This window comes from Mastigoproctus giganteus, chromosome 8 (assembly GCF_048544385.1).
Source record: "Mastigoproctus giganteus isolate SK-2022 chromosome 8, ASM4854438v1, whole genome shotgun sequence".
In the NCBI taxonomy this organism is placed as follows: Eukaryota; Metazoa; Arthropoda; class Arachnida; order Uropygi; family Thelyphonidae; genus Mastigoproctus; species Mastigoproctus giganteus.
This window is the reverse complement of record NC_143582.1, coordinates 103,096,011-103,122,229: the sequence shown is the minus strand read 5'-3', so window position 1 is coordinate 103,122,229 and position 26,219 is coordinate 103,096,011. Positions and strand designations below refer to the sequence as shown.

Below are 26,219 nucleotides of genomic sequence, written 5' to 3'. Positions count from 1 at the left end.
TTTCATCCAAATGGAGACGATCTCTGCGCGGAGAACAGCTGTAATCCTGTTGGTTGGCTCCTTAAAGAGACTCTCCAGGGCAGTCGGGAAAGCAAGAGACTGCTCCAGGATGGTTCCTTCCGGGAGAGCTGGGTCAATAGGGGTCTCTTTTAGTTTATCCCATGGCTTTCCTCAAGCTTTGTCATTTTGGGTGGTAGTTTGCTCTGTGGATTCCTTGTTTTTACTTTGGCAGCGAGTCTTCCTATCAATATTCGGTACAACATATTTCTTGTACTTCCGCTTGGAGGCGGACGCTCCAGATTGCGTGGATTCAGAGTCCTCGTAGCAGTACACTATGACTGGGTCATCACTGTGAGCTGTCTGCGAAATAGGCACTCCAGAATTTCCTGATATCTCTTCCTTTTCCATCATTTTCGTATTATCGGGTTCACTTGGGATAACTGAGTCCGTATTGTTTTCATTCAAGAGAGGAATGAAAGGGACGTCGAATGACACTAGCTAGGTGTTTATAGTGCAATTACAGTATTTGCCTTGCAGCAGAGCAATAAGTTTTTGGATTGTCCTCCTCCAAAAATAGTGGTGGGGGGGAAGGTTGTTCCAAGATCGGCTCAGACGGATACTGTTACTTTCTGTACAATGTCCGTTGACATTCGCTTCACAGATAGTGAACTGCAATCAAGGTCACAGCTAATGAATGTCAGATGACTAATCCCTGCGCCGGAGGGGAATACTACACATTCCACAGTACGGGTGAGTACAGTAGCTTGTCTATTGTAAGTCTATGGCAGATGGGGGGAGGAACTCGATAGTCATGATTTCTTCGCAAAACAGTTCAAAATAGTCAATTTTTTATCACATTCAGTTTCAAAATGTTGGGACAGTATCACGCTCCAAAGTCACTCAGGTGGAAGCTCCCTCCCAAGTCAAATGTAGGATCCAAACGTGTTGACCGTGAATATTTGGTCACCCTCCCTATTTCCTTGTTATCAGCGGCATGGTGACCTGTCTGCCAAGAAAGGAACAGGTAAAAAACGCTTGTATTCTGCTAAATAACCCAGTAGATGTAAAAATAGTCTCACCTAGGGAATTCGCTAATGTTTCTTGAACACTTGATACACTTTGCCTGAAACAGAAAGCACTTAAACAACATATATAGACACAAAATCAGGAGCTGGAAATAACGTGTCCACGCTGAACAGCTGCCATATTGGTATCCTTAAGTTAGTATGTTAACTCTCCTATGTTAGTAATAGCATCAGAATTTACCAAACTGAGTGGAATACACCTGGCTGTCACTGACGTGCCACCTTCTGCTACGCTGCCGTGGGCAAGGCGGCATCAGGTGGGAATCAAGCAGCAGTTTGGGAGGGGGGGCTCAAGGTAGAGTGGGAAGGGCTCCCTTGCCCATTCGCCGGATTTTTTCGGCAGCAATATGCAACGAATTTCGCTCGGGCTGCGCTTGATAATTTTTTCAGGATTATGTAGGAAATACCTGAGCAGCTGTGGCAAATTTGGAATTTGCATTTGGAGTATTTATTGTATGCACCTTTGTTTTCTTTGTTGTTTTCTTTTTTGCGTAATCTGCAGTTATGTACATTTTTGGAACGAGTCGCCCCTTCCATAATTGACAAAATTAATGAAAGTCGATCCTATGGATGTGATTACGTGGGCGCAAGCCGCCCAGGTCGTACATAACTGCATCACTTTGGTGGCTGTTATATTAGGACTCCTGATGAGCACCGCCACCCAGGGAGTGTCTTCATCACACTGAATGGTCTTGTAAGCCAAACGTTTGGCGTACAAAACCATTCAGTGTGATGAAGTCTTTACCTTTACCTGTTTTGCGTTGGAATATGACTCTTGGACAATAAATATATCGGAATTTTCTTCTTCAGCCTTCACTCTGAGCTGGTCAGCCACTGCTCTGGCCCGCTGTGCGTTGTGCTGAGAGATTTTGATTTTAGTGGTATTGAACTGTTTTGGCCTGATTCCCATAGGTGTAAGGTGTAAGGTGTGTTGGGGGTCTAACGGCTCCTGGGGTTTCCCCCATCTCCGCGTATTTTCTATGTTTCGGGCAAGCCTGAGATTTTTTTTTTTTTTTTTTTTTTAAATATATATGGTTCATGAGCTATGTGGCGTGTTGTGCCCTTTGTTCATCCGGCCTATTAGCCGCCAGGCCCCTAGTGGGACCTGACGTTTCCACACCCTGCCACGAGGAGGCTGGCCGGGTGTACCCAATGAAGCTATTTTACTCTGGCGGGTCCTGCCACTTACTTTCCTGAGCTTTCAGTGGCAAGGACCTAAAAAAAAAAAAAAAAAAAAAAAAAAATGTATATAAAAATAAAATACATTGGAGAAGTCGCGAGCATAGTTTAGTAAGTTAAGGTTCTTTTAAACATCGTTTGGGGTTTACACTGAAAGTCTGTAAGGCCTAAAAGGTCGGGCATAAATTTTGGTGTGTCTTAAATTTTGATGTTGGGCTGATCGCTATGTAAGATGACAGTTTTGGGTGGGGAGGCAGAAGACTGGGGGTGGAAATAGGAAGCAAAGGGGTCGATAGAGAAGATGACCCCCCGTTTTTCAGTGGAGCATGCCCATGCTCCACCAGAGGGAAAGAAGGGTGGCAAGGGGAGAAGAGGGTTCTTCCCTTGCGAGGAAATGGGGTTTAAAGAGAATCCTGCAGGTGCAGGATCTGAGAGCCAGATGGCGCTCTACTCTAGCTCTGGGACGCTTCAGTGTTGGTCTCTTTCAGGAATTTCATCAGTGTGACGAGAATTTGTCTTGTCTGTGGTAGTTTTCCTCAAGATAGTTGTTTTCTCCTTTTCCTGTGAGCAGCTTTGATTGGCACTAATGGTGCATTTTTTGAACTGTTGAATTTTCTTCTTTGTTTCTGGTTTGTTTGAATTTCTCCATTGTTCTGGTTCATCCATTCCTTCTAAGTTTAGGCTTTTCTATTGAGTGTTGTTGTCTTCCTGTTGGACAGATTGTATTGCAATAATTGTTTTCCTTCTTGTAAATAGTTGAGTTGCAAAGTTGGTAAAAGCTACAAACTCCTCTTGTGAATTCAGGAGTCGGGATTCTTGGTTAATTGGATTGTACTGGATGTTTCTAATGAGGCTCGCTCTTATGTCGTCATAATTTTCACATTCATGCATGATATGAGTCCATGATTCGGGTTCTCCGCAAGTACAATTTCTATCATTCCCATAATCGGTCCTACTCTGGTACATACTCTTGGCTTGTGTATACAACGGGCACTTAGGATCTCTTATTGAATGATTGCTATTCATTTTCGCTGCCTAGCAATTAGCACAGACTGGTTCTTTGGACTTGTTTGGGCAGCTATTAAAGTTGTACCCTTTGTCGGAGCAGTGGCCGCATGTTGTTGTTGTTGTTGTTGTTTGAACACAGGCCGAATCTGCAGCATTTAAAACATTTGGGAATGATCACATGTTCCCTGAAGTGGCGACAGCTCCACTCGATATATATTCTCATTTGGGTTTTTACCGATCGCCAAGCCTCCGTTGAGAACTCCACAATCTAGTTATTGGCATTTCTGTCTTTAGGCTTGGTCGCATATTTTTGAATTACTGACTTTTGCGAGTTTTGGTCGGGGAGCAGATCCGGAAGGTTCCTTGTATAGATTTCCTCTGTTAATTGTTGTGGGGTAAAATCCTTTCCAACGTCAAAAATAATGGCAGTTGGCCCCCTTCTCTTTGGCAGCTCTCCAGTTAAGCCTGAAATTGCTATTTTAGGATTCCCTATTGTACTTTGTATTTCTTCTCTCGTCTCGGTTTCTATCGCTGTTCCCGTACTTATTATCTTCCTTATTGAATTGATTCGTGTTGTCTTGAAGTCGTCTTTCATTGATTCCATTATTTTAGTTTTAATTTCCTCACTGCTGGTTGCTGGTTCACTCTCCTCAGTCTTAGAATGACAAAATTTGGCCGGGGATAGGTGGTTTCTTTTATGTTTGTGCTATATGTGCTGAGGGAGGGGGAGCGGCGGAAATCCTCAGCACAGCAGAGTAAGAGAGAGAGCGCTGTGGCATTTGCTTTTTTCTCCCTTCCATGATGGCTTCAAGCTCAGCTTTCGTCTTTTCTTGTCTGCGTGGGTAGCACAGTGGTATCGTCACCGTCCTCCCTACACCAGGTGGAAAAAGGCCCGGGTTCGAATCGAGTTGATGACGCGAGGAACTTTAGTGGGCTTTTTTCACTCCGTGGCTGAGTTAGTCGGTCTCAGGCGGAGATAGCAAGGTTTTTTTCTCTCAGAAAGTGAGGTTTTTTCGTCCAGCAAAACAGGCAAATCGACCAGAGAACACACGCAATTTACAGACACGAATACGGGTTAATGTAATCATTTACGGGTAACCCTAATATAGTAATTTGATTTTTTTTTTTTTTTTTTCGTCTTTTCTTGTTGAAGGTGTTCGTTCATTATGATGGTTTCTAGTATGTCTCCTCTGACGGCCGTAGTGATCCTATTGTTGTTGTCTTTCATTATATTTTCCAGCTTGGTTCGAAGTACCGAGACCTGATCCAAAACAGCATTTATGTCAGTAGTGGGAGCTGGAAGAGGGCGAGCAGGGGAGGCCTGTACATATCTGTCCAAGGATTCATTTGCAGCAGACGGCACACACTGGACTGAAGTGGCAGTGTTTAAGCTAGAGGAGATAGCTGCAGTAGCCAAGGGAGTTGGTGTTGCGCGTGGGAGCTGAAAAACTGGAATTGATGCAGATGGAGCATTAGCAAGGGACTCCAGGATGGAAGCAGCCACTTGTGTGGACATGATAATGTCCAATTCACCCATGGTGGACTGGTCCGGTTGAGTAGTACAAGGGCTGCTATTTCTCTGTCTTGTCAAGGGATTATTAGTAAGCTCTCCTAGGTTAATAACAGCTTCAGCATGGCTTCGTTTATCAAGCTGGGTGGAATATACATGGCTGTCACTGACATGTCGCCTTCTACTACTCTGCAAAGTGAAAAGTGCAAAGTGCAAAGTGTGTTAAGTGTCTGATGGCACCAGAGGTTCCCCCATCTCCGCGTTGCTTTCATTGTGAGTGTACCAGTTCACTGGGAAGGCCAGAGATTTAAAAGTGTGTGGATCATGTGAGTGTGTTATGTTATGTACCGTTGTTCCTCTGGCCATTTAGCCGCTGGACCCCAGCTAAGGCTCAACGTTGCCCGCACTTCGCCCCGTGGAGGCAAACCAGGTAACCACTAGTTTAAATTTTCATTCTGGCAGGTCCTGCCACCTAGTGTCCTGAGATTTCAGTGGCTAGGACGTAAAAAAAAAAAAAAATTGTATGGGGATATTGCGTTAGAATTGGAAAAGCCAAAATGGTGGGCGAACAGCGTAATTTAGATACGGTTATTTTTGGCGTGTGGGGCATTCGCTTGCATACAGACAGAGTTGGGTAGGGAGAATGAAGATTGGGGGGATAAAGACAGAAGAATGAGGTCAATAGGGAAGACGACCCCAGATGGAATCAGTGGGGCATGCCCATGCCCCACCAGAGGGAAGAGTGGGGTCAGCGAGGAGTGGAGGAGACAGAAAAGCCGTCACCTCCACCCCACTGGGATGAGGGAGAAGAAAGGGCCGAACAAGAGAGCCGGCTCAGATCGCCAGCATGGCATGTATGCAGCAAAGCTGTGGCTTAGTCAGGTCCATGACAGTATCCCGTCCAATAGTTGGTCAGTTTTGGGATAGGATCTTGTTCACTGCTGGTCCAATAATCAGGATGTCAGTGTGGGATGGTGTCACTAATGGGACCTAGATCTCATCCAGTAAAGTCCTAGTCATTGTTGTCAGAGTTCCAGTGTAGAGTCTAGGGAAGTTGTGGTAGTGTTCGTAGTCTGCTGAACAGTTCGTGCACAAATTGCGAGAGGGCTCTGGAGTACTCCTCCTCCCCCAGTAAAAGGTGTTCCCGATCCTTCGGGTTGAAACATATTTTTGTTATAAAGTGACATCTTATATTCTCAAAGAGGGGACATTCATGCATCAGATGTGTCCATGTCTGATTTTCACCGCAGTGGCATAGTGGTGATTCTTTTATTCCGAAGGTCGTAAGTTTGGCATTAAAGGAACCGTGCCCGTGCCCCGTTAGAAGGAAGGTGGTGTAGAGCCCCGGTGAGAACCAGGCCGGCTGGTGTGGGTAGACTTGGATAACGTCCGGGATAAATTTTCGGGTTAATTTGCCTTTAGTTAATTCTGCCTATGGTGACTGCCAGTTTTGCCGGAGATGGTTGATAAGACGTTTTTTCTCTATGTTGCTGTTGTTGGCTGGATCGGTAAAGTGTAAAGTGTAAAGTGTGTTCGGGGTCAAACGGCACCAGGGGTTTCCCCCATCTCCGCGTAGTTTACATTGTCGTGTGATACAGTACACTGTAAAGGCCAGAGATTTAAAAGTGTATGGATATTGTACATGAGTAATGTTGTGTACCGTTGTTCTTCTGGCCATTTAGCCGCCAGGCCTCTGCTGAGGCCAGACGTTGCCCACACTTCGCCCCGTGGAGGCAGACCAGGTACACCAATATTTTAAATAAGTACTCTGGCAGGTCCTGCCACCTAGTTTCCTGAGATTTCAGTGGCTAGGACCTAAAAAAAAAAAATAATAAAATAAAATAAATAAATAAATAAAATAAATAAATAGAATAAAAATTAAAAATAAAAATAACTAAGTAAAAAAAAAAAAAAATTGAGAGGTTATCGCGTGGTAGTTGTGCTAGAAGTGTGAGGCCGAAAATTGTGGGCGAATCTAATTTGGCTGTAATTAAGTTTGGATGTGTGGGGCTTTCGCTTGCGTGCAGGTAGAGTGGGAGGGAGACTGAAGGCTGGGGGGGGGCGACAGACAGAAGAATGGAGTCGATAGAGAAGGTGACTCCAAGATTTGGTGGGGCATGCCCATACCCCACCAGAAGGGAAAGTGTGGGTGGCAAGGAGGGAAGGAGACAGAGGGACCATCGCCTCCCCCCCCCGTCCAGGGAAAGGGAAGAAAAGTGGACCAGGCAAGGGCGCCAGGTCAGATCGCCAATAAGGCTAGTGTGCAGAGAGGCTCTGCAGTTTCTTCAGTCGGTGGAATGTCATTTTTGGGACATTGTCCCATCCGAGGTTTACAAAGTCCAGTTTATTTTGTAGCCATTCATTGGTTAAGATCCCATCTGAGGTTATTTAGTCAAGTCAGCTTGGATGTGCATTTGCGATTTCATTTTGTTCCTTCTGTTATGAAGTCGGATCCCTGCGGGTTTGATTTTTTCTGGTGGTCCTTTGTGGTGTTGAATTGTTTTCAAATTATGGGCAGCTTTGATAGGTACTTGCATTCTCTTCATCGCAGTGGTTGCGGCTGGGGGAAGGTCCGTCTTCTGATGAAGAGGCCCTGAGCGAATTTTGTTAGCGCTTTGTAGCTGTCTTCTTCTTCTAGGATGAGGTGTTCCTGGTTTTGCAGTGTGAATCGAATTTCAGTGATGAGCCGGCAGCGTAGATCTTGATACAGGTGACAGTGATACATGAGGTGTTCCCATGTTTCTGTTTGGCCACAGTGGCAGAGAGGAGTGTCACTGAGTTGGAAGCCTGACAACTTGTGTCTGAATGCACCGTGTCCGGTGAGTAGGTATGTGACCAGGAGTCCTGGAGACAGCCAGTGGGGATATTTTGGATATACCGTCTGAATTGTCGGCACGAATTTCCGGGTGATTTCACCTTTGATTGAATTTTCCCAGCGGGTTTGCCAGGTCTGTTGGAGATGCAGTGTGAGTCGCTTCTTTTCCATTTTAGGGTCATTGGTTAAGTCAATCGTGTAGTTCAGGCAGGTGGACGTTTTTCCTTTGCTGAGGTGGTGTAGGATTCCGCGATGAACGATCTCCAGGTCCAGGGGGAGGGCACCCATAAGGACCTGCAGCGCGTGAGTACTCACCGTCCTACAGGCTCTGGAGATCGTTAGCAGGGTATATCTTTGTATCGTCTCGAGTTTTCTCCTGTTGACCGCGGTGGTCGCTTTGTGGTACCAGACTCCGGAGGCATATGAAATGGCTGGCAGGAATACTGTCGTATGGATGGGTAGTGAAGCCAATGCAGGATACACTTGTACCTCTGGAAAGAGCATGCCGCAGCGGACAGTTTTCAGGTCCAGGGGGAATGATCCCCTCAGGTCCTGCAGCGCATGAAAGCTGATAGTGCAGCACGCTCTTCTGATGGTGAGCAAGATGCTACGCTATATTCATTCTAATTTCCTTTTGTTGACAGCCATGGCTGCTTTGTTGTACCAAATACCTGCAGCGTAAGGGACGGCAGGGATGATAAAAGCCTTGTAAAAGAGAGACAGGATCCTTTTCCTTAGTCCCCAATCTTTTCGTGTGACTCTTGCTGTGAGGGATGAGTAGTTCCTGATCTTTCTCTGGAGATAGACAAGATGTGGGGTAAAGGATAAGTTTTTATCCAATACGATTCCGAGGTATTTTAGTTCTGTAGTTAGCTTAATCGTGGTTCCTTCTATTTTGATTTGTGGTGGCCTTCTCGTGTCACGAGAACCCTTGAGGAGTATTGAGGATGTCTTGGTTGGTGATATCGTTAGGTGGTTCTGTTTTGCCCACGTTTGCAGTGAGTCAATTGCCCGATTTGCAGTGGCTTCCAGTTGTGCCCGGCCGTCCGCCTCCAGCATCAGGACAAGGTCGACTGCAAAAGCTTGTGCATCTGCTCCATTGAGATTCTGATTGGGAAGCCGTCCATCACCAGATTCTGAAGGAGTGGCCCCAGGATTGAACCTTGTGGGCACCCCCTGGAAGATAGGCCGAGTAAGTTGAGAGTAGGGAGCACATACTGAGATCCTTCTATCAGATAGGTAGGTTTTGATACAGTGGTACAGGTTATTGGAGATATTTGCCTCCCGGAGTCTGCCGAAGATACTTGGCCACCAGAGTGAGTCAAATGCCCCGGCAAAATCGACAGAGATCGTCAGGAAGTATTTGCGGTTACAGTTGGTAGCTGCGGTTATTATACGTTCCAAGGCGTCTACAGTGGAGCAGCCTCTACGGAAGCCAAATTGTTTGGGGGATAGTAGCCCTGCTTCTAGGTAGTGGGTTTCTATTCTGTTGTGGAGTAAGTGTTCAAATAGTTTGCTCAGTACCGGTAATAGTGCTATAGGTGTATACGACTCCGGAAGTTCCCGTGATTTTTCGGGTTCTTCAAGATCAGTCAGATCCGTGCAGATCTCCAGTCATTAGGGAAGTAGCCTGCAGAGAGACAGTGGTTGAACAAATTTAGGACAGTTGTTGGGATGTATTCTACGGCCTTTTTCACGATCTCGGGTTCCAGATAGTCTTCACCAGGTATCTTCTTGTTTCATATTTTGGCGGTCGCCAAGAAGAGGCCTGAAAGTGTGAATGGGTTTTTGCGTTGCACTGGGTTGTAGTTTGCGTTTTCTTCGCAGAGACGGACTGCCCCGGGCAGCTTAGCTCCCAAAGCCTCACGGCAGCCTGAAGAGGGCACCCTAGCCCCCTTCACCTTTAAACCCTACTCCCCTGGGGAGACGATTCTCTCGTCGCCCCCCCCTCATTTCCACTCTGGTGGGGCATGGGCATGCCACACTAAACTTGGGGCTGTCTTCCCTATTGGCTCCATATTTCTGTCTTTCTCCCCCCAGTCTTCAGCCTTCCCCCCCTCTCTATCTTCACGCTAGCGAAGTCCCACACACCTAAATTTAAATACATCCAAAATATCTTCACCCACGTTCTGGCCCAACTCAAGCGACGTCAACCCCACGATTGACGTTGGTATGTGTATGCACGTTGTGTGTACATATGTGCATGTGTGTATATATGTACTTGTATGTACACATATATGCACCCAACTCAAGTGACGTCAACCCCACGATTAACGTTGGCACATGTATGCACGTTGTGTGTGCATATATGTGCTTGTATACATGCATATATGCATGCAATATAAATACATTTTTTTTTTTTTTTCTTATCATTTTATTTATTTATCCTTTTATTATTATTTTATTTCTTTATTTATTTTATTTTTTATTTTTATTTTATTTTATTTATTTATTTATTTATTTTTATTTTTTTTATTTTTTATTTTTATTTTTTTTTTTTTTTTTATTATTTTATTTTATTTTATTTATTTATTTATTTATTTATTTATTTTTTTTTTTTTTTTTTTAGGTCCTAGCCACTGAAATCTCAGGAAATTAGGTGGCAGGACCTGCCAGAGTAACTTAAGTCTACTGGGTTCCTGGTCTGCCTCCACGGGGCAAAGGTGGGGCAACGTTGGGCCTCAGCAGGGGTCCAGCGGCTAAACGACCAGATGAACAACGGTACACGGCACTACACATATACAATATCCATACACTTTTAAATCTCTGGCATTTCCAGTGAACTGGTACACCCACAATGAAAACTACGCGGAGATGGGGGAAACCCCTGGTGCCGTCTGACACTAAATACACCTTACACCTTACACCTTGCTCCGGGGGGCAGCTCCATCTCAGTGTCTCTTTTTTTTTTTTTTTTTTTTTTTTTTTTAAGGCCCTAGCCACTGAAATCTCAGGAAACCAGGTGGCAGGGCCTCCCAGAGTAAAATATCAACTACTGGGTACCTGGTCTGCCTCCACGAGGCTAAGTGTGGACAACGCTGGGCCCCAGCAGTGGTCTAGCGGCTAAATGGCCAGAAGAACAACGATACACAACACTACACTTACAAAATCCATACACCTTTAAATCTCTGGCCTTTACAGTGAACTGTTACACCTATAATGAAAGCAACGCGGAGTTGGGGGAAACCTCCAGCGCCGCTAGACACGAATACACTTTACACTTTACACTTTGCTCCGGGGAGTGAACTCCACAAGGTGCCATGACTACAAACTGGGAAAGCACCATAAACAATATTCTTGACGTGGTCTTTCAATCACCGGCTGAACCACAGACTGACGATCAGAAGAAAATGTGCCAAGATAATGCGACCTACAATAACCAAGCAATGGAAATGCCTTTCACCAGGGAGGAGCTAACTGCAGCAGCATCAACTATTAGAGGAAATAAATGTCCAGGGCCAGACCTGCTAGAACTAGAAATTGTTAAAAAGACAGTGGAACATGCCCCTGACCTGATGCTAAATCTTTAGAACAAATGCCTCCAGCCAGGAGCCTTTCCAACATCTTGGAAGGTTGCCAATGTTAAACTTATCCTAAAAAATCCTTCCAAGTCGCCTATCCTCCCAGACTCTTACAGGCCTATAGCCTTGCTCTCCGTGGTCAGCAAGCTCTTCGAGCGCCAATTACATGCTCGTCTCCAACGTCACTACAATACTGCAGGACTAACAACGCCCCACCAGTTCGGCTTTCGATAGGGTCATTCTGCCATAGATGCCCACCAGCACCTCTTGGGGAAAGTGGAGAACTGCAACAGAAAATACTTCTTGGTAATCTCTGTGGACTTCGCTGGGGCGTTCAACACACTTTGGTGGCCGAGCGTCCTGCCCAGACTCAGAGCGGCAAACCTTCCCAGTAACCTTTATCAGACCTTACAGAGCTACCTATCGAACAGATTCATAGTAGTGAATGCGCCCTATCAGACCCTCTCTAGACGCATCCACCGGGGCTGCCCGCAGGGTTCGGTCCTGGGACCATTCCTATGGAACGTCGTCTTGGACAGCTTCCTCGTCTCGGACCTCAGAGAAGTTCAAGCATTTGCCGATGACCTCATTCTCTCCGTCTCGGCGAACTCAAGGGCAAAACTGGAAGAATCTGCAAACCTGGTCTTGGAGCTATTGCAGAACTGGGCAAAACAGAATCACGCGAGAATATCACCAGAAAAAACCAACTCAGCCTTGCTGAAAGGGAACTTGGACCTACGACGGCCTCCTCAAATTAAGATAAACCAGACGACAATAAAATTCTCCAAACAACTCAAGTATCTAGGGGTCATCCTTGACCACAACCTATCCTTCAAAGACCAACTACAAAACATCTGAACACAGGTTAGGAAATATGCTGCCCTCGTTGCTAGGGTGGCTCGAAGGGACTGGGGCCTTGGCCAGCGGACGCTACATATCTTCTACAAAGTCATATTCATACCTATCATCACATATGCCTCTGGAGTATGGTATCACAAGGCTACTACCGCAGTCAACCGACGTATCATCAACTCAACCCAAAGATCGATTCTACTCTTTTCTTCTCGTGCCTGCAGCACGGTGAGCACCCACGCTTTACAGGTCCTGACCGGAGTTCTCCCCCTTGACCTGGAGATTTTGGGCAAAGGTTTACTTTACCATCTGGCAAAGGGCACCTCAAGGACCTGTCTCGGACATACAACTGACCCAGCAAATAACCGCACCGCTGAAAAGAAGAGGCTCTACGCTCACCTGCTGCAGGTGTGGTAAGCGAGATGGACAAACTCCCATACAGGGGAGATAACCAGAAAGTTTATACCTGACGTCGGCAGGGTCTACCCTAAGTTCCCAACGTGGTTCTCACCTGGACTCCATGTGGCACATCTTCTCACCGGACATGGTGCCATCAATGCCAAACTTTTCCTTTTGGGAATTGAAGAAGACCCTACCTGTGTTTGTGGTGGTCTGGAGAGCTGGCAACATCTAATGTATGATTGCCAGCTTTATGACGACCTCCGCAACATCTTAATAACAAAGATCCTATATTGTCCTAGAGGACGGGAACACAACATACTGGATACAAAACAAGAGTACCTGGCTTTCTCCTGCTACTCTCAAGAGCTCTTCGCAAAAAGACTTGTGCTCGCTGCAATGGAGCACAACTGAACCCTATACCTGACAACCAGGAATAACAACTGAACCAACTTAATAAAGGACAAGAACTGACTTGACTAAACTGGACAGGACCTGGTCCCATCAGTGATATCCCAAATGGGAACACCAATGCCACTGAAGACCAACTGCAGCTTGCTGCTCACCATCTTGGCTCTCAAACCTTGCATGGTTCTATCTTTTGCTCTCTCCCCCGGCAGGGGGGAGGGGTAAGTGTAAGTGTGTAAGTGTAAGTGTTTTTAGGGTCAAGCGGCACCAGGGGTTCCCCCCATCTCCGCGTAGTTTACGTTGTGATGTATTACAGTACACTGTAAATGCCAGAGATTTAAAAGTGTATGGATCTTGGATCGTGTAATGTTCTGTACCGTTGTTCTTCTGGCCATTTAGCCGCTGGACCCCTGTTGGGATCCAACGTTGCCCCACTTACGCCCCGTGGAGGCAGGCCAGGAACTCCGTAGACTTAGTTTACTCTGGCAGGTCCGGCCACTTAGTTTCCTGAGATTTCGGCCGCTAGGACCAAAAAAAAAAAAAAACTTTGGGTGGCATATTCCAATGGTCATCAAGAAAATAAAATAAAGTGTTTTTTGTTATTTGCGTTGACGTGGGGATATTATCGCTTTAATTTCTTAGACCGAATGCTGGGCGTATAGCGGTTTTGATGTTTTAATTTTGATGTGTGGGACTTCGCTAGCGTGAAGATAGAGGAGAGGGAGACAGAAGACTGGGGGGAAAAGGCAGAAGTATGAAGCCAATAGAGAAGGTGGCCCCAGTTTCAATGGGGCATGCCCATGCCCCACCAGAGAGGAAACAAGGGATGGCGAGAAGGGGGGACCGTGTGGCCGTCCCCTTCTCCCCGGGAGTTAGGAATAATAGGTGAAGAGGGCTAGAATGTTCTCTTCAGGTCTCCAATATGGCCTTTGTCTCACGTCTGTTTCTCTTCATTGTCACTCATGGGGCAAGCCGCATACTTGCATTCCTCTTTCTTTGGTCATCATCATTGGTTGATATCCCCGTCCTTAGTTTCTCGTATTCCTTGGTGTCCATATTTGGTTTCATTACTCCTGTTAGCCTTGGTGGATGGCTATTTGTCGTTTTCTTCTGGAGAAGACGTCCTGGGCAAAGCGACTAAAGGCCGCAAATTCTTCTGGTGTGTCCAGGAGATGGTGATCCTGGGTGTTAGTGATGTATTTAATTCTCGTGATCATTTGCCATCTGATGTCTTCGTATATTTCACACTGATGCGCCCGCAGGGGTCCGTTCTTGGCCTCCTGCTTTGGAATATAGTCTTCGACGACTTCCTTGACACCAACTTGGGGGAAGTAAAGTGTCAAGCCTTCGTAGATGACCTTGCACTGATGGTGGCGGCAGACTCCAGGGCCCAACTGGAGATACAGGCAAACCATGCTCTAGAGATCCTACAACAATGGGCAGAAGAAAACTGCCTACAAATTGAACCGACAAAAACAACGTCGATCCTTCTCAAAGGATCATTAAATATCAGAAGACCTCCGCAAATTAAAATAACAGGAAAAACGATAAAGTTTACCACCCAAATGAAATATCTAGGTGTCATCCTTGACAACAATCTCTCCTTCCAACCTCATCTCAAGCAACTAAGAATAAAAACTAGAAACTACTCTGCACTGGTTGCCCGTGTTACTAGGCGTGACTGGGGCCTGAAAAAGCGAACACTCTCTCTCTACTATAAGGCTACATTTATACCAGCAATCTCATATGCTGCTCCAATCTGGTTCCACAAGACAGCCATGGCCGTAAATAAAAGAATTCTTCATTCAATCCAGAGATCAATCCTTCTAACAATAACCCGTGCATGCAGGACTGTCAGTACGCATGCGCTCCAGGTGCTGGCTGGTGTTCTCCCACTGGACCTGGAGATTGTCAGGTGTGGCCTGTCATACTACCTATCTAAAGGGATGCCCGTCACATTCATGGGGTACACCATCGAACCTAGAAATGACAGAAAGACATAAAAGACCCGATTATTGGGGCATCTAACACAAGAATGGCAAACCCGCTGGACAAACAGCACCAAAGGAGAAGTGACAAGGAAATTTCTTCCGGACATACACAAAGTGTACCCTAAATCACCGCCTTGGCTCCACCCAGGACTGCACTCCACTTACATCCTGACGGGTCACGGACCTTTCAATGAAAAACTTGCAGCCTTTCGGCTTGTGGAGGACCCACATTGTCCATGTGGGGAACGCGAGAGCTGGCAACATTTGATGCACCAATGTCCACTGTACGACGACCTACGTGGAATCCTAATCACCAGACTAACTTACTTACCTCAGGACCGGGAACACCATCTTCTGGACAGCTTCGATGAATATAGTGCGCTCGCCAAATTTGCACAAGACTTATTTGCAAGAAGGAGAACACAAATTGCAATCAATAATGCACGCCGTTAGCCCAAAGCTCCCTGCACATGAGCATCCAAACTGAACCAGACTATGGCCGTTTTGGTGGGACCTCACTCTCTCTCCTAGGATTGAACATCCATCGCAAATGATAGACGATCCGACACCATATATGCGGACTCCTACTAGACAATGATCTCTCTCTGGACGGGACTCTGTCTCCCATGTGCGACGCAACGACTGGACCACATGACCACAGCAACTCTGCTGCAGCACGTCGCGTGGCGTTCTGAACTGGGCACCTTTTCTCAGTTCACTTTTAAAACCCTATCCCTAGGCAGGGAAGGGGAAGAGATGGGCCTCTGTCTCATCCCCTCCCCTGTCCCCCTTTTCTCCCTGGTGGGGCTTGCTCCACTGACACTCCTGGGATCGCCTTCTCTTTCGTTCCCATATTTCTACCTGTTCCCCCCAATCTTCAGTCTTCCCCCACTCTACCTTTACCGACTGTGAATGTCCCACTGCAAGCTACTAAACTTCAATGTGGAAAATTAAACCTAACCTTCATTTAAAACATATCTCGGCCTTATCTAAACCTCTAGTGTCTACCCCATTTTTTTTTTTTTTTTTTTACATAGGCCCTAGCCACTGAAATCTCAGGAAATTAGGTGGCAGGGCCTGCCAGAGTAAATAATGTAATACTGGTGTACCTGGTCTGCCTCCACGGGGCCAAGTGTGGGCAACGTTGGGCCTCAGTAGGGGTCCAGCGGCTAAATGACCAGATGAACAACGGTACACGACAGTACACATGTACAAAATCCATACACTTTTAATTCTCTGGCCTCAACAGTGTTCTGTTTCACATGACAATGTGTACTACGTGGAGAGTGTAGAGTGTAGAGTGTATTTAGTGTCAAGCGGCACCAGGGGTTTCCCCCATCTCCGCGTTCCTTTCATTGTAGGTGTGCCAGTTCACTGGAAAGGCCAGAGATTTAAAAGTGTGTGGATATTGTATATGTATAGTGCTATGTACCGTTGTTCTTCTGGCCATTTAGCCGCTGGACCCCTGCTGAGGCCCAACGTTGTCCACACTCAGCCCCTTGGAGGCAGGCCAGGTATATCAGCATTATAATTAATTACTCTGGCAGGTCCTGCCACCTAATTTCCTGAGATTTCAGTGGCTAGGACCTAAAAAAAAAAAAAAAATTTTTTTGATCTTTCGCGTGGGGGGGCGTTAAGAGCTCTAGGATTTGAAAGGCCGAAACTATTGGCAAACAGTAATTTGGACATGATTAAATTTGGACGTGTAAGGCAATCGCTTGTGTACAGATAGAGTAGGGGAGGGAGACTGAAGACTGGAGGGGAGAGACAGAAATATGGAGTCAGTAGGGAAGGCAACTCCAATAGGTGTCAGTGGGGCATGCCCATGCCCCACCAGAAGGGGAAATGGGGGTGGCGAGGAAGGGAGGAGACAATAGGACAGACACCTCCCCCCCTGCCAGGGAAGTGGAGTGGAAAGAAAGCCAGGAAAGAGTGCCCAGCTCGGTCGCCAGTTGGCGCACTGGCAGCAAATCTGGTGTTCATTTATGGGTTATATACACGACCAGGATAGTCTCGTGGAGTGTCTCTTTTGCATCCCGGATGGGTCTGGTCCGTTGATCCTGTTTCCATCATCAGGAAGGGTGGTCTAGTGCTGCTTATAGTCCGGTGTTGTGGAAGTTTAATGTCTGCTACAAGGCATACTGTGCCCTTAGTTCCTGATCGCAGAACAGGTTCTTCTTCTGGCAAAGAGTTCCTGTGCAAATCTGGTGAGGTTCTTATATTCTTCGCTTGTGTCCAAGAGATGATGCTCCTGGCCTCGCGGCACGTAGGTCAATCTTGTTATTAGATTTCCACGTAGGTCCTCGTAGTTTGTACATCGTGCATGAGGTGGGTCCAGCTTTCCGGTTCGCCACATGAACAGTTGGGGTCTTGGAGGAGGCCCAGAGATGTTAGTTTCTCGTTGAAGGGGCCGTGACCCGTCAATAAGTAGGTGGCATATAGGCCTGGGTGGAACCATACAGGTAGTTTTGGGAAAAACCTGTCTACATCAGGTATGAAGCGTCGTGTCACCTCTCCTTTGGTTGAGTCTGTCCACCTGTTTTGCCATTCCTGTTTTAAGTGTGCCAAGAGCCGAGCCTTTTCCATTTTTATATTGTGTGTGGGTTCAATCGTAAAGCCCGAGTAGGTCACAGAGATTCCTTTTGATATGTAGTATGCTAGTCCGCATCTGATCACTTCGAGATCCAGGGGTAAGGATCCAGTAAGAACCTGGAGCGCCTCCGTGCTCACAGTATTGCAGGCTCGGGTTGTTTTGAGCAATATTGTTCGTTGTGTTGAGTCCAGTATTCTTTTGTTGGTGGTCAGTCTGGTTCTATGGTACCATATTGGTGCACCGTATGTGATCGCTGGGAGAAAAGTAGTCTTGTAGTATAGCAACATGGTTTGTTTACTCAGTCCCCAGTCCTTGCTTGAGACTCGCGCAATCAGGCCTGAGTAGTTCCTAATCTTCGTCCTGAGTTGCCTGAGATGCGGTTGGAATGTGAGCTTGCTGTCAAAAATGATCCCGAGGTATTTCATTTGTTGGACGAATTTGATTGTAGCGCTATTTATTTTAATTTGCGGTGGCCTCCTTATGTCCAATGTTCCCTTAAGCAAGATGGAAGTCGTTTTGGCAGGCGAGATCTGTAGAAAGTTCTCTGTAGCCCACCGCTGTAGAGTATACAGAGCTTGATTTGCTCGAATCTCAAGTTGTGTCCTATTATCTGCCGTCACAGTGAGAATTAAATCATCCGCAAATGCTTGGGTTACCACCTCCCCAAGGCCGGTGTTCAGAAAATCATCAAATACTATATTCCACAGCAGTGGACCGAGCACGGAACCCTGGGGGCACCCCCTGTGGATGTTCCTGCTGATCTGTTGGTATGGTACTTTCACTTCTATTTTTCGGTGTGAGAGGTAGCTTTTGATATTATTATAAAGGTTGCTTGGGACCTGTGCCATTCTGAGCCTGCCCAGGACGCTCGGCCACCAAAGTGAGTCGAACGCCCCGGCAAAATCCACTGCAATAGCGAGAAAGTACTTCTGTTGGCAATCATTCACTGATATCAGTAGGTTTCTCATCGCATCGACAGTCGAGTGACCTGGCTTGAATCCGAATTGGTTTTTTGCCTCAAGGTTGGCAGTGGAGTAGTAGTGTTGTATCCGTCTATGAAGGAGCCGTTCATATAGCTTACTTAAAACTGTTAGGAGCGCTATGGGTCGATATGATTCCGGGAATGCCGGATTTTTGTTTGGGGCTTTGAGAATTAATTTGACATTTGCTGTTCTCCACTCCATAGGGAAGTAGCCAGCCTCCAGGCAGCAATTGTACAGCCTTAAGAGAAGGTGGGGTTCTAGGTCAGCAACCTTCTTTATGATTTCAGGTTCAAGCATATCTCTTCCAGGGAATCTTTTGGGCCTAATCCGGGCAGTCGCTTCTTGAAGTTCCTCCATTGTAAATGGTTGTTCTATCTGTTCCGTGAGGTATTCTTCATTTTCTTTGCACAGCTTGAGTTGTTGTTCACTGGTTGGCTGTGCTGGTTCCTTCAGTATTGCGTTTAGGAGGTTGTTGACTGATTCCTCCCACGTTGTTGTTAGAGTGCCTTGTGGAGTTCGAGTCGTCGTGAGGACTTCTCCCCTGGGGAGTTTATTCGTAGTTACTTTGTATATAACCCCCCAGGGATCTGCATTTCCAGCTGTGGAGACAAGTAACTCCCAGGATTTTCTTTTACTCTTTTGGATTTTGTCTGTGTATAGATTTCTTGCCTCCCTATAGCGTTGTCTTAAGGCCTCTACCTCAGCCTGCGGCCAAGACCTGCGGGCTCTTTGGAATTGTTTCCTTCTATTTGTGACCTCCTTCCTAAGGGTCTGCAGCTCCCGGGTCCACCATGGGACCATTCCTGGGGAGGGTCTCTTCTTCTTTATGGTTGCACTGCTGGACTCTGTGATTATGTTAGTCACTGTTCTTTGCAGGATGTCTGGATCAGTTTCCTTCTCTATTTGCTGTTGTCTAGCTTTGATAGCTATGGCTAGGTGAACCGCAAACTGATTCCAGTCCGCTTTGTGGACTGCAAATCTGTTGGTGAGATATCTGGTGATTGGGGTTCTGGTTAGCGTTCTTGAGATTCGGTACGTGATCACCCGGTGATCGGATGTTGTCCAGGAATTTTCGACTGTCCATCTGTCGATGTGCGCGGCCATATTGGCTGTGGCTATTGTTATGTCTATGTCTGCTTCCCAAAGCAGGTTGCAGAATGTGGGCAAATGGTGTGGCTGGTTAAGGATCACAAACGGCGAGGTGGCTAGGAAGTCTTCAAGTAGCTGACCATTGTGCGTAGCTCTTCTGCTCTCCGTTTTGCTATGCCATGCAGGCGACCGACAGTTCACGTCTGCTCCCACAATAATCCGCTGGTTTGGTAGGATGTCAAGTAGCTGTTGCAAGTAATTTATGGCAGTTGTGATATCCCGTCCCGGTCTAGAGTAGAGGGATATGGCATAGAAGGCTCCTATTGGTGTGATGACATGGGCGCAGGCTGCCCATGGTGTGCACAGCTGTGCGATCTTCGTTGCCGTGATGTCCGGGTTTCGGACCAGGACCGCGGCCCAGGGTGTGTCCTCATGAGATTGGATTAGTTTATATGCAAGTGGATAGCCCCTTACTTGTTTGGAATGTGCATACGGTTCCTGAAGTAGCAGGATATCAGCGCTCTCTTGGTCGGCTTTAAGGCGTAGCTGGTCAGCCACAGCCCTGGCTCTCTGTGCATTATGCTGGAATATTTTCATCTCTGTGGTGTTGAATTTCTTAGTTGTAGTCGCCATAATCAGTTCTAGTTTGGTGCATGCTCTTCGCTTTGATGTATGAGGGACAGTTAGGGTCCCTTATCGAGTGTTTGCAATCCATTTTTACCAACTTGCAATTAGCACAGATAGGGTCTTTGTCCTTATTTGGACAGTTTTTAAACTCGTGTCCCCCGCTCTGTACAATGGCCACAGGTGGGCTGAGTCTGAGCGCAGGTGTGGGTAGTATGCCCGAATTTACAACACCGGAAGCATTTTGGGACGGGTACGTACTCCCTGAAGCGGTGGCTGCCCCAGTTGATAAAGACTCTGTTTTGCTGGCATATAGTCTTCCAGGCCGCTGGTGAGAGCTCTACCACCCAGTTAGTGGCGGTTCCTGCTCTAGCTTTAGTCTGAAATCTCGGAGTAACGATGGTTGATGGTGCCTTCCCTGGATAGTCTTGCTGTAGGTTTCTCATGTACAGCTCTGTTTGGATCTCAGTCGGGGTTATGTCCTTGTCCAAGTCGTATATAATTACACAAGGTCCCTTTCTTTTCGGTGGTAGGGCCTCTAATCCAAGTGTGTGGATTCTTTGATTGTTTAGTATCAGGTTTACATCCGCCTTTGTCTGCGTTTCAATAACAACACCCACATTTCGGGTTTTGCGAACCGATTTGATTTTTGCCGCTTTTAAGTCTTCGGTAAGGTTGTTTACTACTATGTTCTTTACCTCTTCGCTGGTGTGGACTTCATCTTTGGAGGTCGGTCTTACGATGGCTAGGTGAGGGGTTGGCAAGAGGGTCTTGCGTTTAGTGGTAGATTCCTTAGTTACTGTTTGGTTGGTGGGTTGCTGTGTCCTCAGCACTTCAGCAAAAGTGGGGGCTCGCTGTTGCACTTTGTTCGCCACACTTTCAAGATAGGCATCAAGCCTGGCAGTTATTTTTTCATTTTCCAGGTGCGTTTGGTCCAAAATTGTTTGTAGTTTGGACCACAGGGAAACGATTTCAGCTCTTAGTCCTGTAGTCACTCTGCTGCTCTGCTTCTTGAATAAGTTTTCAAGGGCGGTTCGCAGGATTAGTTTCTGTTCAGGGACGGTGCCCCTGGGCAAGGTTGAATCCAGTGGTGGTTCCTCTTGTTTCTCTTCGGTAGAATCCCGTTGGGAGGCATGAATCTCTTGTGTCGGTTTGTGAGCGGGTTTTCCTTTTAGCGGAGGGGGCTCCGGCGCGGGGATCCACCGGCCCCTCGTCATGCTCGATGACTGTAATGTCGTCCTTGTTGGTATGCTGCAACGCGGTTTGGGTTTTATTAGTTTTACCTTCCATGTTGGGATAATTTCAAATAATCGAAATAGGTCCGGATTTCCGAGTCGGTAGGGTGTTGCTTCAGTAGGACTTGATTTTTGGTGCAGGAAGACACCCGCTACAAGTTCGTAATCCAATTTGGTGAATTTTTGTGCACTAAAGAAGATTTTGAAAAGCAGGTGGTCGCTGCAAGGCAATTACTGCCAGAGGCGTAGAGTGCGCCCGAGTAGCGCTCGCTAAAGAAAAGCTTAAGCGGCAAGTGACCTTCAGCTATGACTGTGAGTGTGGCCCGAGACGTTGATATGCGCCTAGCTCTAGCTCTATGCGCCTAGTGGTGGCGGTGGCGAAGCTAGTGTCGAAGGCTGTAGATGGCAACCAGGAGCTCTCGCTAATTACTATGCGGAGATGGGGGAAAACCCCTGGTGCCGTTTGACACGAATACACTTTACACTTTACTGATGCATAACGTGATACCATGTTTCTAGTTCACCGCAGAGACTGTGATTCCTCGATTATGCCCATGGCATTTAATTTGGCCTTGAAAGGCACGTGGCCGGTGAGTAGTGTTTAGGCCTGGGTACAGCCATGAGGGAGCCTTGGGATACAGCTTGGTTACTTGGGGAATAAATTTTTTTGTTACCGCTCCTTTTTCCACGTCTGTCCATCTTCTCTGCCAAATTTGTACGAGGTGGTCCACTATTTTTTGTTTCTCGTTTTTCCTGTTATTGGTGATGTCAATGGTAAGACCATTGTAGGTGGTTTTGGTTCCTTTGGCTAGTAGATACATAAGTCCGCAGCGGGTTACCTCTAAATCCAAGGGTAGGGTCCCCGCAAGGACCTGTAGGGCACTCGTAATAACCGTGTTACATGCTCTTGTTATTGTTAGTAATATGTTGCGTTGGATCGTGTCCAGTATCCTTTTATTCACTGCTGTTCCTGCTTTCTTGTACCATATGGGAGATCCATATGTTATTATCGGGATAAAGATGGCTTTATAATACAGGGACAGGGTTCTCCTGTTTAGCCCCCAGTCCCTGCGTGTAACTCTGGCAACGAGCGCTGTGTATTTCCGCAGTTTCTCTTTTAGATAGATTAGGTGCGGTTTAAATGATAAGTTCTGATCGATGATCAGTCCCAGATATTTAATTTGCGTTGACAGCTTGATTGTTTGTCCTGCCAGCTTGATTTGTGGCGTTCTTCTAAGGTTTAACCTCCCTCTCAATAGTACTGAGTCCGTCTTCGTTGGCGAGATTGTTGAGGTGTGTAGTTTTGCCCAGTCCTGCAAGGTTTCGAGGGCATGGTTTGCAAGCGTTTCAAGGTTCTGTCTGGAATCTGCTGCGACCGTCAGGTCGTCTGCGAAGGCCTGGACCTCCACCTCCCCCAGGTACATGGTGAGGAACTCGTCAAACACCATATTCCACAGGAGCGGCCCCAGGACAGATCCCTGAGGGCAGCCCCTGCGGACCGGCCAGGTCAACTTCTTGTAGGGCGTTATTACTTGGACGTTTCTGCCCGAGAGATAAATTTTGATGCTCCTGTACAAATTGCTTCGTGTTCTCGCTGCCCTGAGCCTGCAAAGGACGCTCGGCCACCAGAGGGTGTCGACCGCCCCAGAAAAGTCAACGGCTATGACAAGGAAATATTTCTTGGTACACTGCATCGCTTTGGTGATTAGGCCTTGGAGGGCATCTATGGTCGAAGAACCCGATTTGAAGCCGTATTGCTTGAGTGAATTCAGGTTTGCCTCATTATAGTGGTTGTGGATCCTTTTATGTAATAATCTTTCGTAAAGCTTGCTTAGTGTAGACAATAAGGCTATGGGTCTATATGAATTGGGATTTTCTTCCATCCCCTCACCTCCTTGCCACTCCCCTCTTCGCCTGGTAGGGCATGGGCCTGCCCCACTGATTATCTGGGGTCGCCTTCTCTATCGTCCCCATATTTCTGTCTTTTCCCCCAGCCTTCTGTCTCCCCCCCACTCTACCTAATACGCAAGTGTATACCCCACATAACTTAAAATTTAATAATGGCTAAATTTAATTGCGTTCACAGTAAACTCATTTGGCCTTTCTACACAATTGTCTTAACCCGCACTGAGCAAAATTTTAATTTAATTTTATTATATATATATATAATAAAATTATATATATATATATATAATTTTATTATATATATATTTATAATTTTATTATACACATATATATATATATATTTAAGGTCCTAGCTACTGAAATCTCTGGAAATTAGGTGGCAGGACCTGCCAGAGTAAATATTTCAATACTAGTGTACCTGGTCTGCCTCCACGAAGCATAGTGTGGACAACGTTGGGCCCCAGCAGGGGGTCTATCGGCTGAATGGCCAGAAGAACGATACACAACACTACACTCATACAATATCCATACACTTTTAAATCTCTGGCCTTTACAGTGAACTGTTACACCTACAATGAAAGTAACGCGGAGATGGGGAAAACCCCTGGTGCCGTTAGACACCAACAAACTATACTATACACTATATGCTCCGGAGAGTGAGCTGTGGGGAGTTGCCGAAAGATGGTATTGAAGATATTGTCTATTCAGTGGGCAAGGTAGCAGCAAGTGAATTCAAGCAGCAGTTTGAGAGACGAACCACGGCTGAGTGGGAAGGGCTCCCTTGCCCATTCGCCGGCTTTTTTCGGCAGCAGTATGCAATGAATTTCTCGCGGGCTGCACTTGATAATTTTTTCAGGCTTATACAAGAAAGACCTGAGCAGGTCTGGCAAATTTAGAATTTGCATTTGGAGCATTTAATGTAATCTTTGTTGATTTCTTGTTTGCATAATCTGCAGTTATCTGCATTTTTAAAACGAGTCGCCCCTTCCGTCAGTGTGGCCGGCACATCAATGGTTGGACCCAGGGTATCCTGAATATCCAGCAGGACATCTGCAAAAGCATGACACCACCACCACCGGCTTGGTTTCGTCCCACAGTGCATCCAGGCGCCATCACTTTCCCGGGTAAATGACACACAAACCCGGCCGTCCACATGTTGGACCAGACGACCTTCTTCCAATCACCCAAGGTCTAGTTTCGATGCTCGCGTGCCCATTGTAGGCGTTGTCGCCTGTGAACCGTGGTCAGCATGGGACACTCGTAGTGGTCTGCGGCTACGCAGCCCCATTTTCAGTAGTGTTCAATGTACTGTGTTGAGACACATTACTCCTGTCACCAGCATTCCAATTACCGGCGAGTTGCACCACTGTCGCCCTTCTGTTGCCGCGTACCATCCGAGAGAACCTTCGCTCACCTCGAGCATCGATGAGCCGTGGTCGTCCTACACCTCGCCGGCGGTTCGTTGGTTTTCCCTCCTCGGTCCACTTTCGGTAGGTACTAACCGGGGCTGACCGTGAGAATCCCATCAGCCATGCCGTTTCGGATATGCTCTGACCGTCTGCGCGGTAGCAAGTGTTATTGTCCCGCCTCCCCGCACTGGGTGGAAAAGGGCCCTGGTTCCAATCGGGATTCGAACCCTTTAATGTTTTTTTTTTTTTTTCAATCCTTGAATCAATTAGTTGATAATAAGGTTTTTTCCCCAGAAACTGCAGTTTTTCGTCCAGCAAAACAGACAAATTGACCATAGAACACACGCAGACATTAGACACACAGAACGGAAGATGAATTTAAATATTCGGGTGGCCTAATATAATAGTTTGGATATGCTCTGACCCAGTCGTCTGGCGATTAAAATTTGGCTTTTGTCAAACTCGCTTAAGTCTGCTGCCTTTCCCATCTGAAGAACAAGAATAACACTGATTAATGGAGTTCAGTGTCAGGTGGTTTTTATACCGTGTCCCGATCCGCGCACGCGCCGTAGTTCACCTGCAGTTGCTTCGATTTGCGCACCGTGTCGCTGGTCATAATGTTTTGGCTCATCGGTGTATATACCTTAGATAAGAAGTCGAAGAGATGTTACATACGGAGCAAGAAACGACCATGTTGATCACAGGCTTAACTGCAAGCATGCCCAGGACATAACAACCACCACATGCACCTGGTGCCAGTACCCTAGCAGGATGAAAACCCCTTGAAGAGAAAAAATAATAATCACGGTTCTTTTAAAATAATGTTCAGCGATTTTCATTAAAACGAAATTTTGGTATAATAAAATGATTAATGCAACCTGATCAAATCTTTGTAATTGGATTTTGCTATATTAATCTGAAGTAAAAAATTCCATATTAGTTACTTTCTTTTTTCTAGGTCCCACTCTTTTAGGAGGATTAAATCCAGAACTCTACAAGATAGGAAGCGAAGCGGAAGAGGAGAATTATTTTCCAGAGGACCACATGGGTCGTGTATGGTTTGGCTTAGAATATGATTCATCTTCGGAACGACTTTTAGTGACTTTAGTTAAAGCAAAAAATTTACCTTCAAGAGTCTGTGGGCAGATTAATTGTTGTGATCCTTTTGTAAGGTAGGAAGAGCTTCTGGATCATTTTTATTTTTTTAAAATTTTCGGAAATTTCACGAAAGAAAAATCTGCTTCACCTTTCCTGTTAAAAAGTTTGATATGCTTGGCAAAAAAGTCATTAATTTATGTAGTACCAGACAAACAAGGCGGTGGTGTTGTGTAGCGCGAGAGTGCAGTCATGATGAGTTTTGAGTAGACCATGGTTCTAATTTGTGTTACTGCTACGTACGGTTGAAATTTTTACTCATTTTCAAAGCGATTATTTGTAAGCTCGTTTGATCTAGTAGTGGTCATGCTGGAGTATAAACGAAACATTTGGTTTTTTTAAAGTCTGTGAAGTATCAAAAATAAAGCAGAAAGTCGGATCTATCCCTTTTTATCAGTGCTTTTGCGGTGATCTCATCACCATGATTGACATTTTGGTGGTCACTTTATTAAAATATT

The 26,219-nt window shown here is 46.3% G+C and overlaps 1 protein-coding gene across 4 annotated transcripts in view; it reads left to right on the top strand.

Moving 5' to 3' along the window:
- The window catches only part of LOC150081744 (synaptotagmin-15-like), a 377,464-nt gene that overhangs the window by 199,092 nt on the left and 152,153 nt on the right, over positions 1–26,219 (top strand). For all 4 annotated transcript variants that reach the window (XR_016547288.1, XR_016547289.1, XM_090379611.1 and 1 more), the window contains exon 4: positions 25,565–25,778. Coding sequence is in view for 2 of the 4 variants with exons in the window: in XM_090379611.1 (XP_090235737.1) it covers positions 25,565–25,778 (214 nt within the window). In the remaining 2 variants the exon portion in view is untranslated. The remainder of the gene's footprint in view (positions 1–25,564; positions 25,779–26,219) is intronic.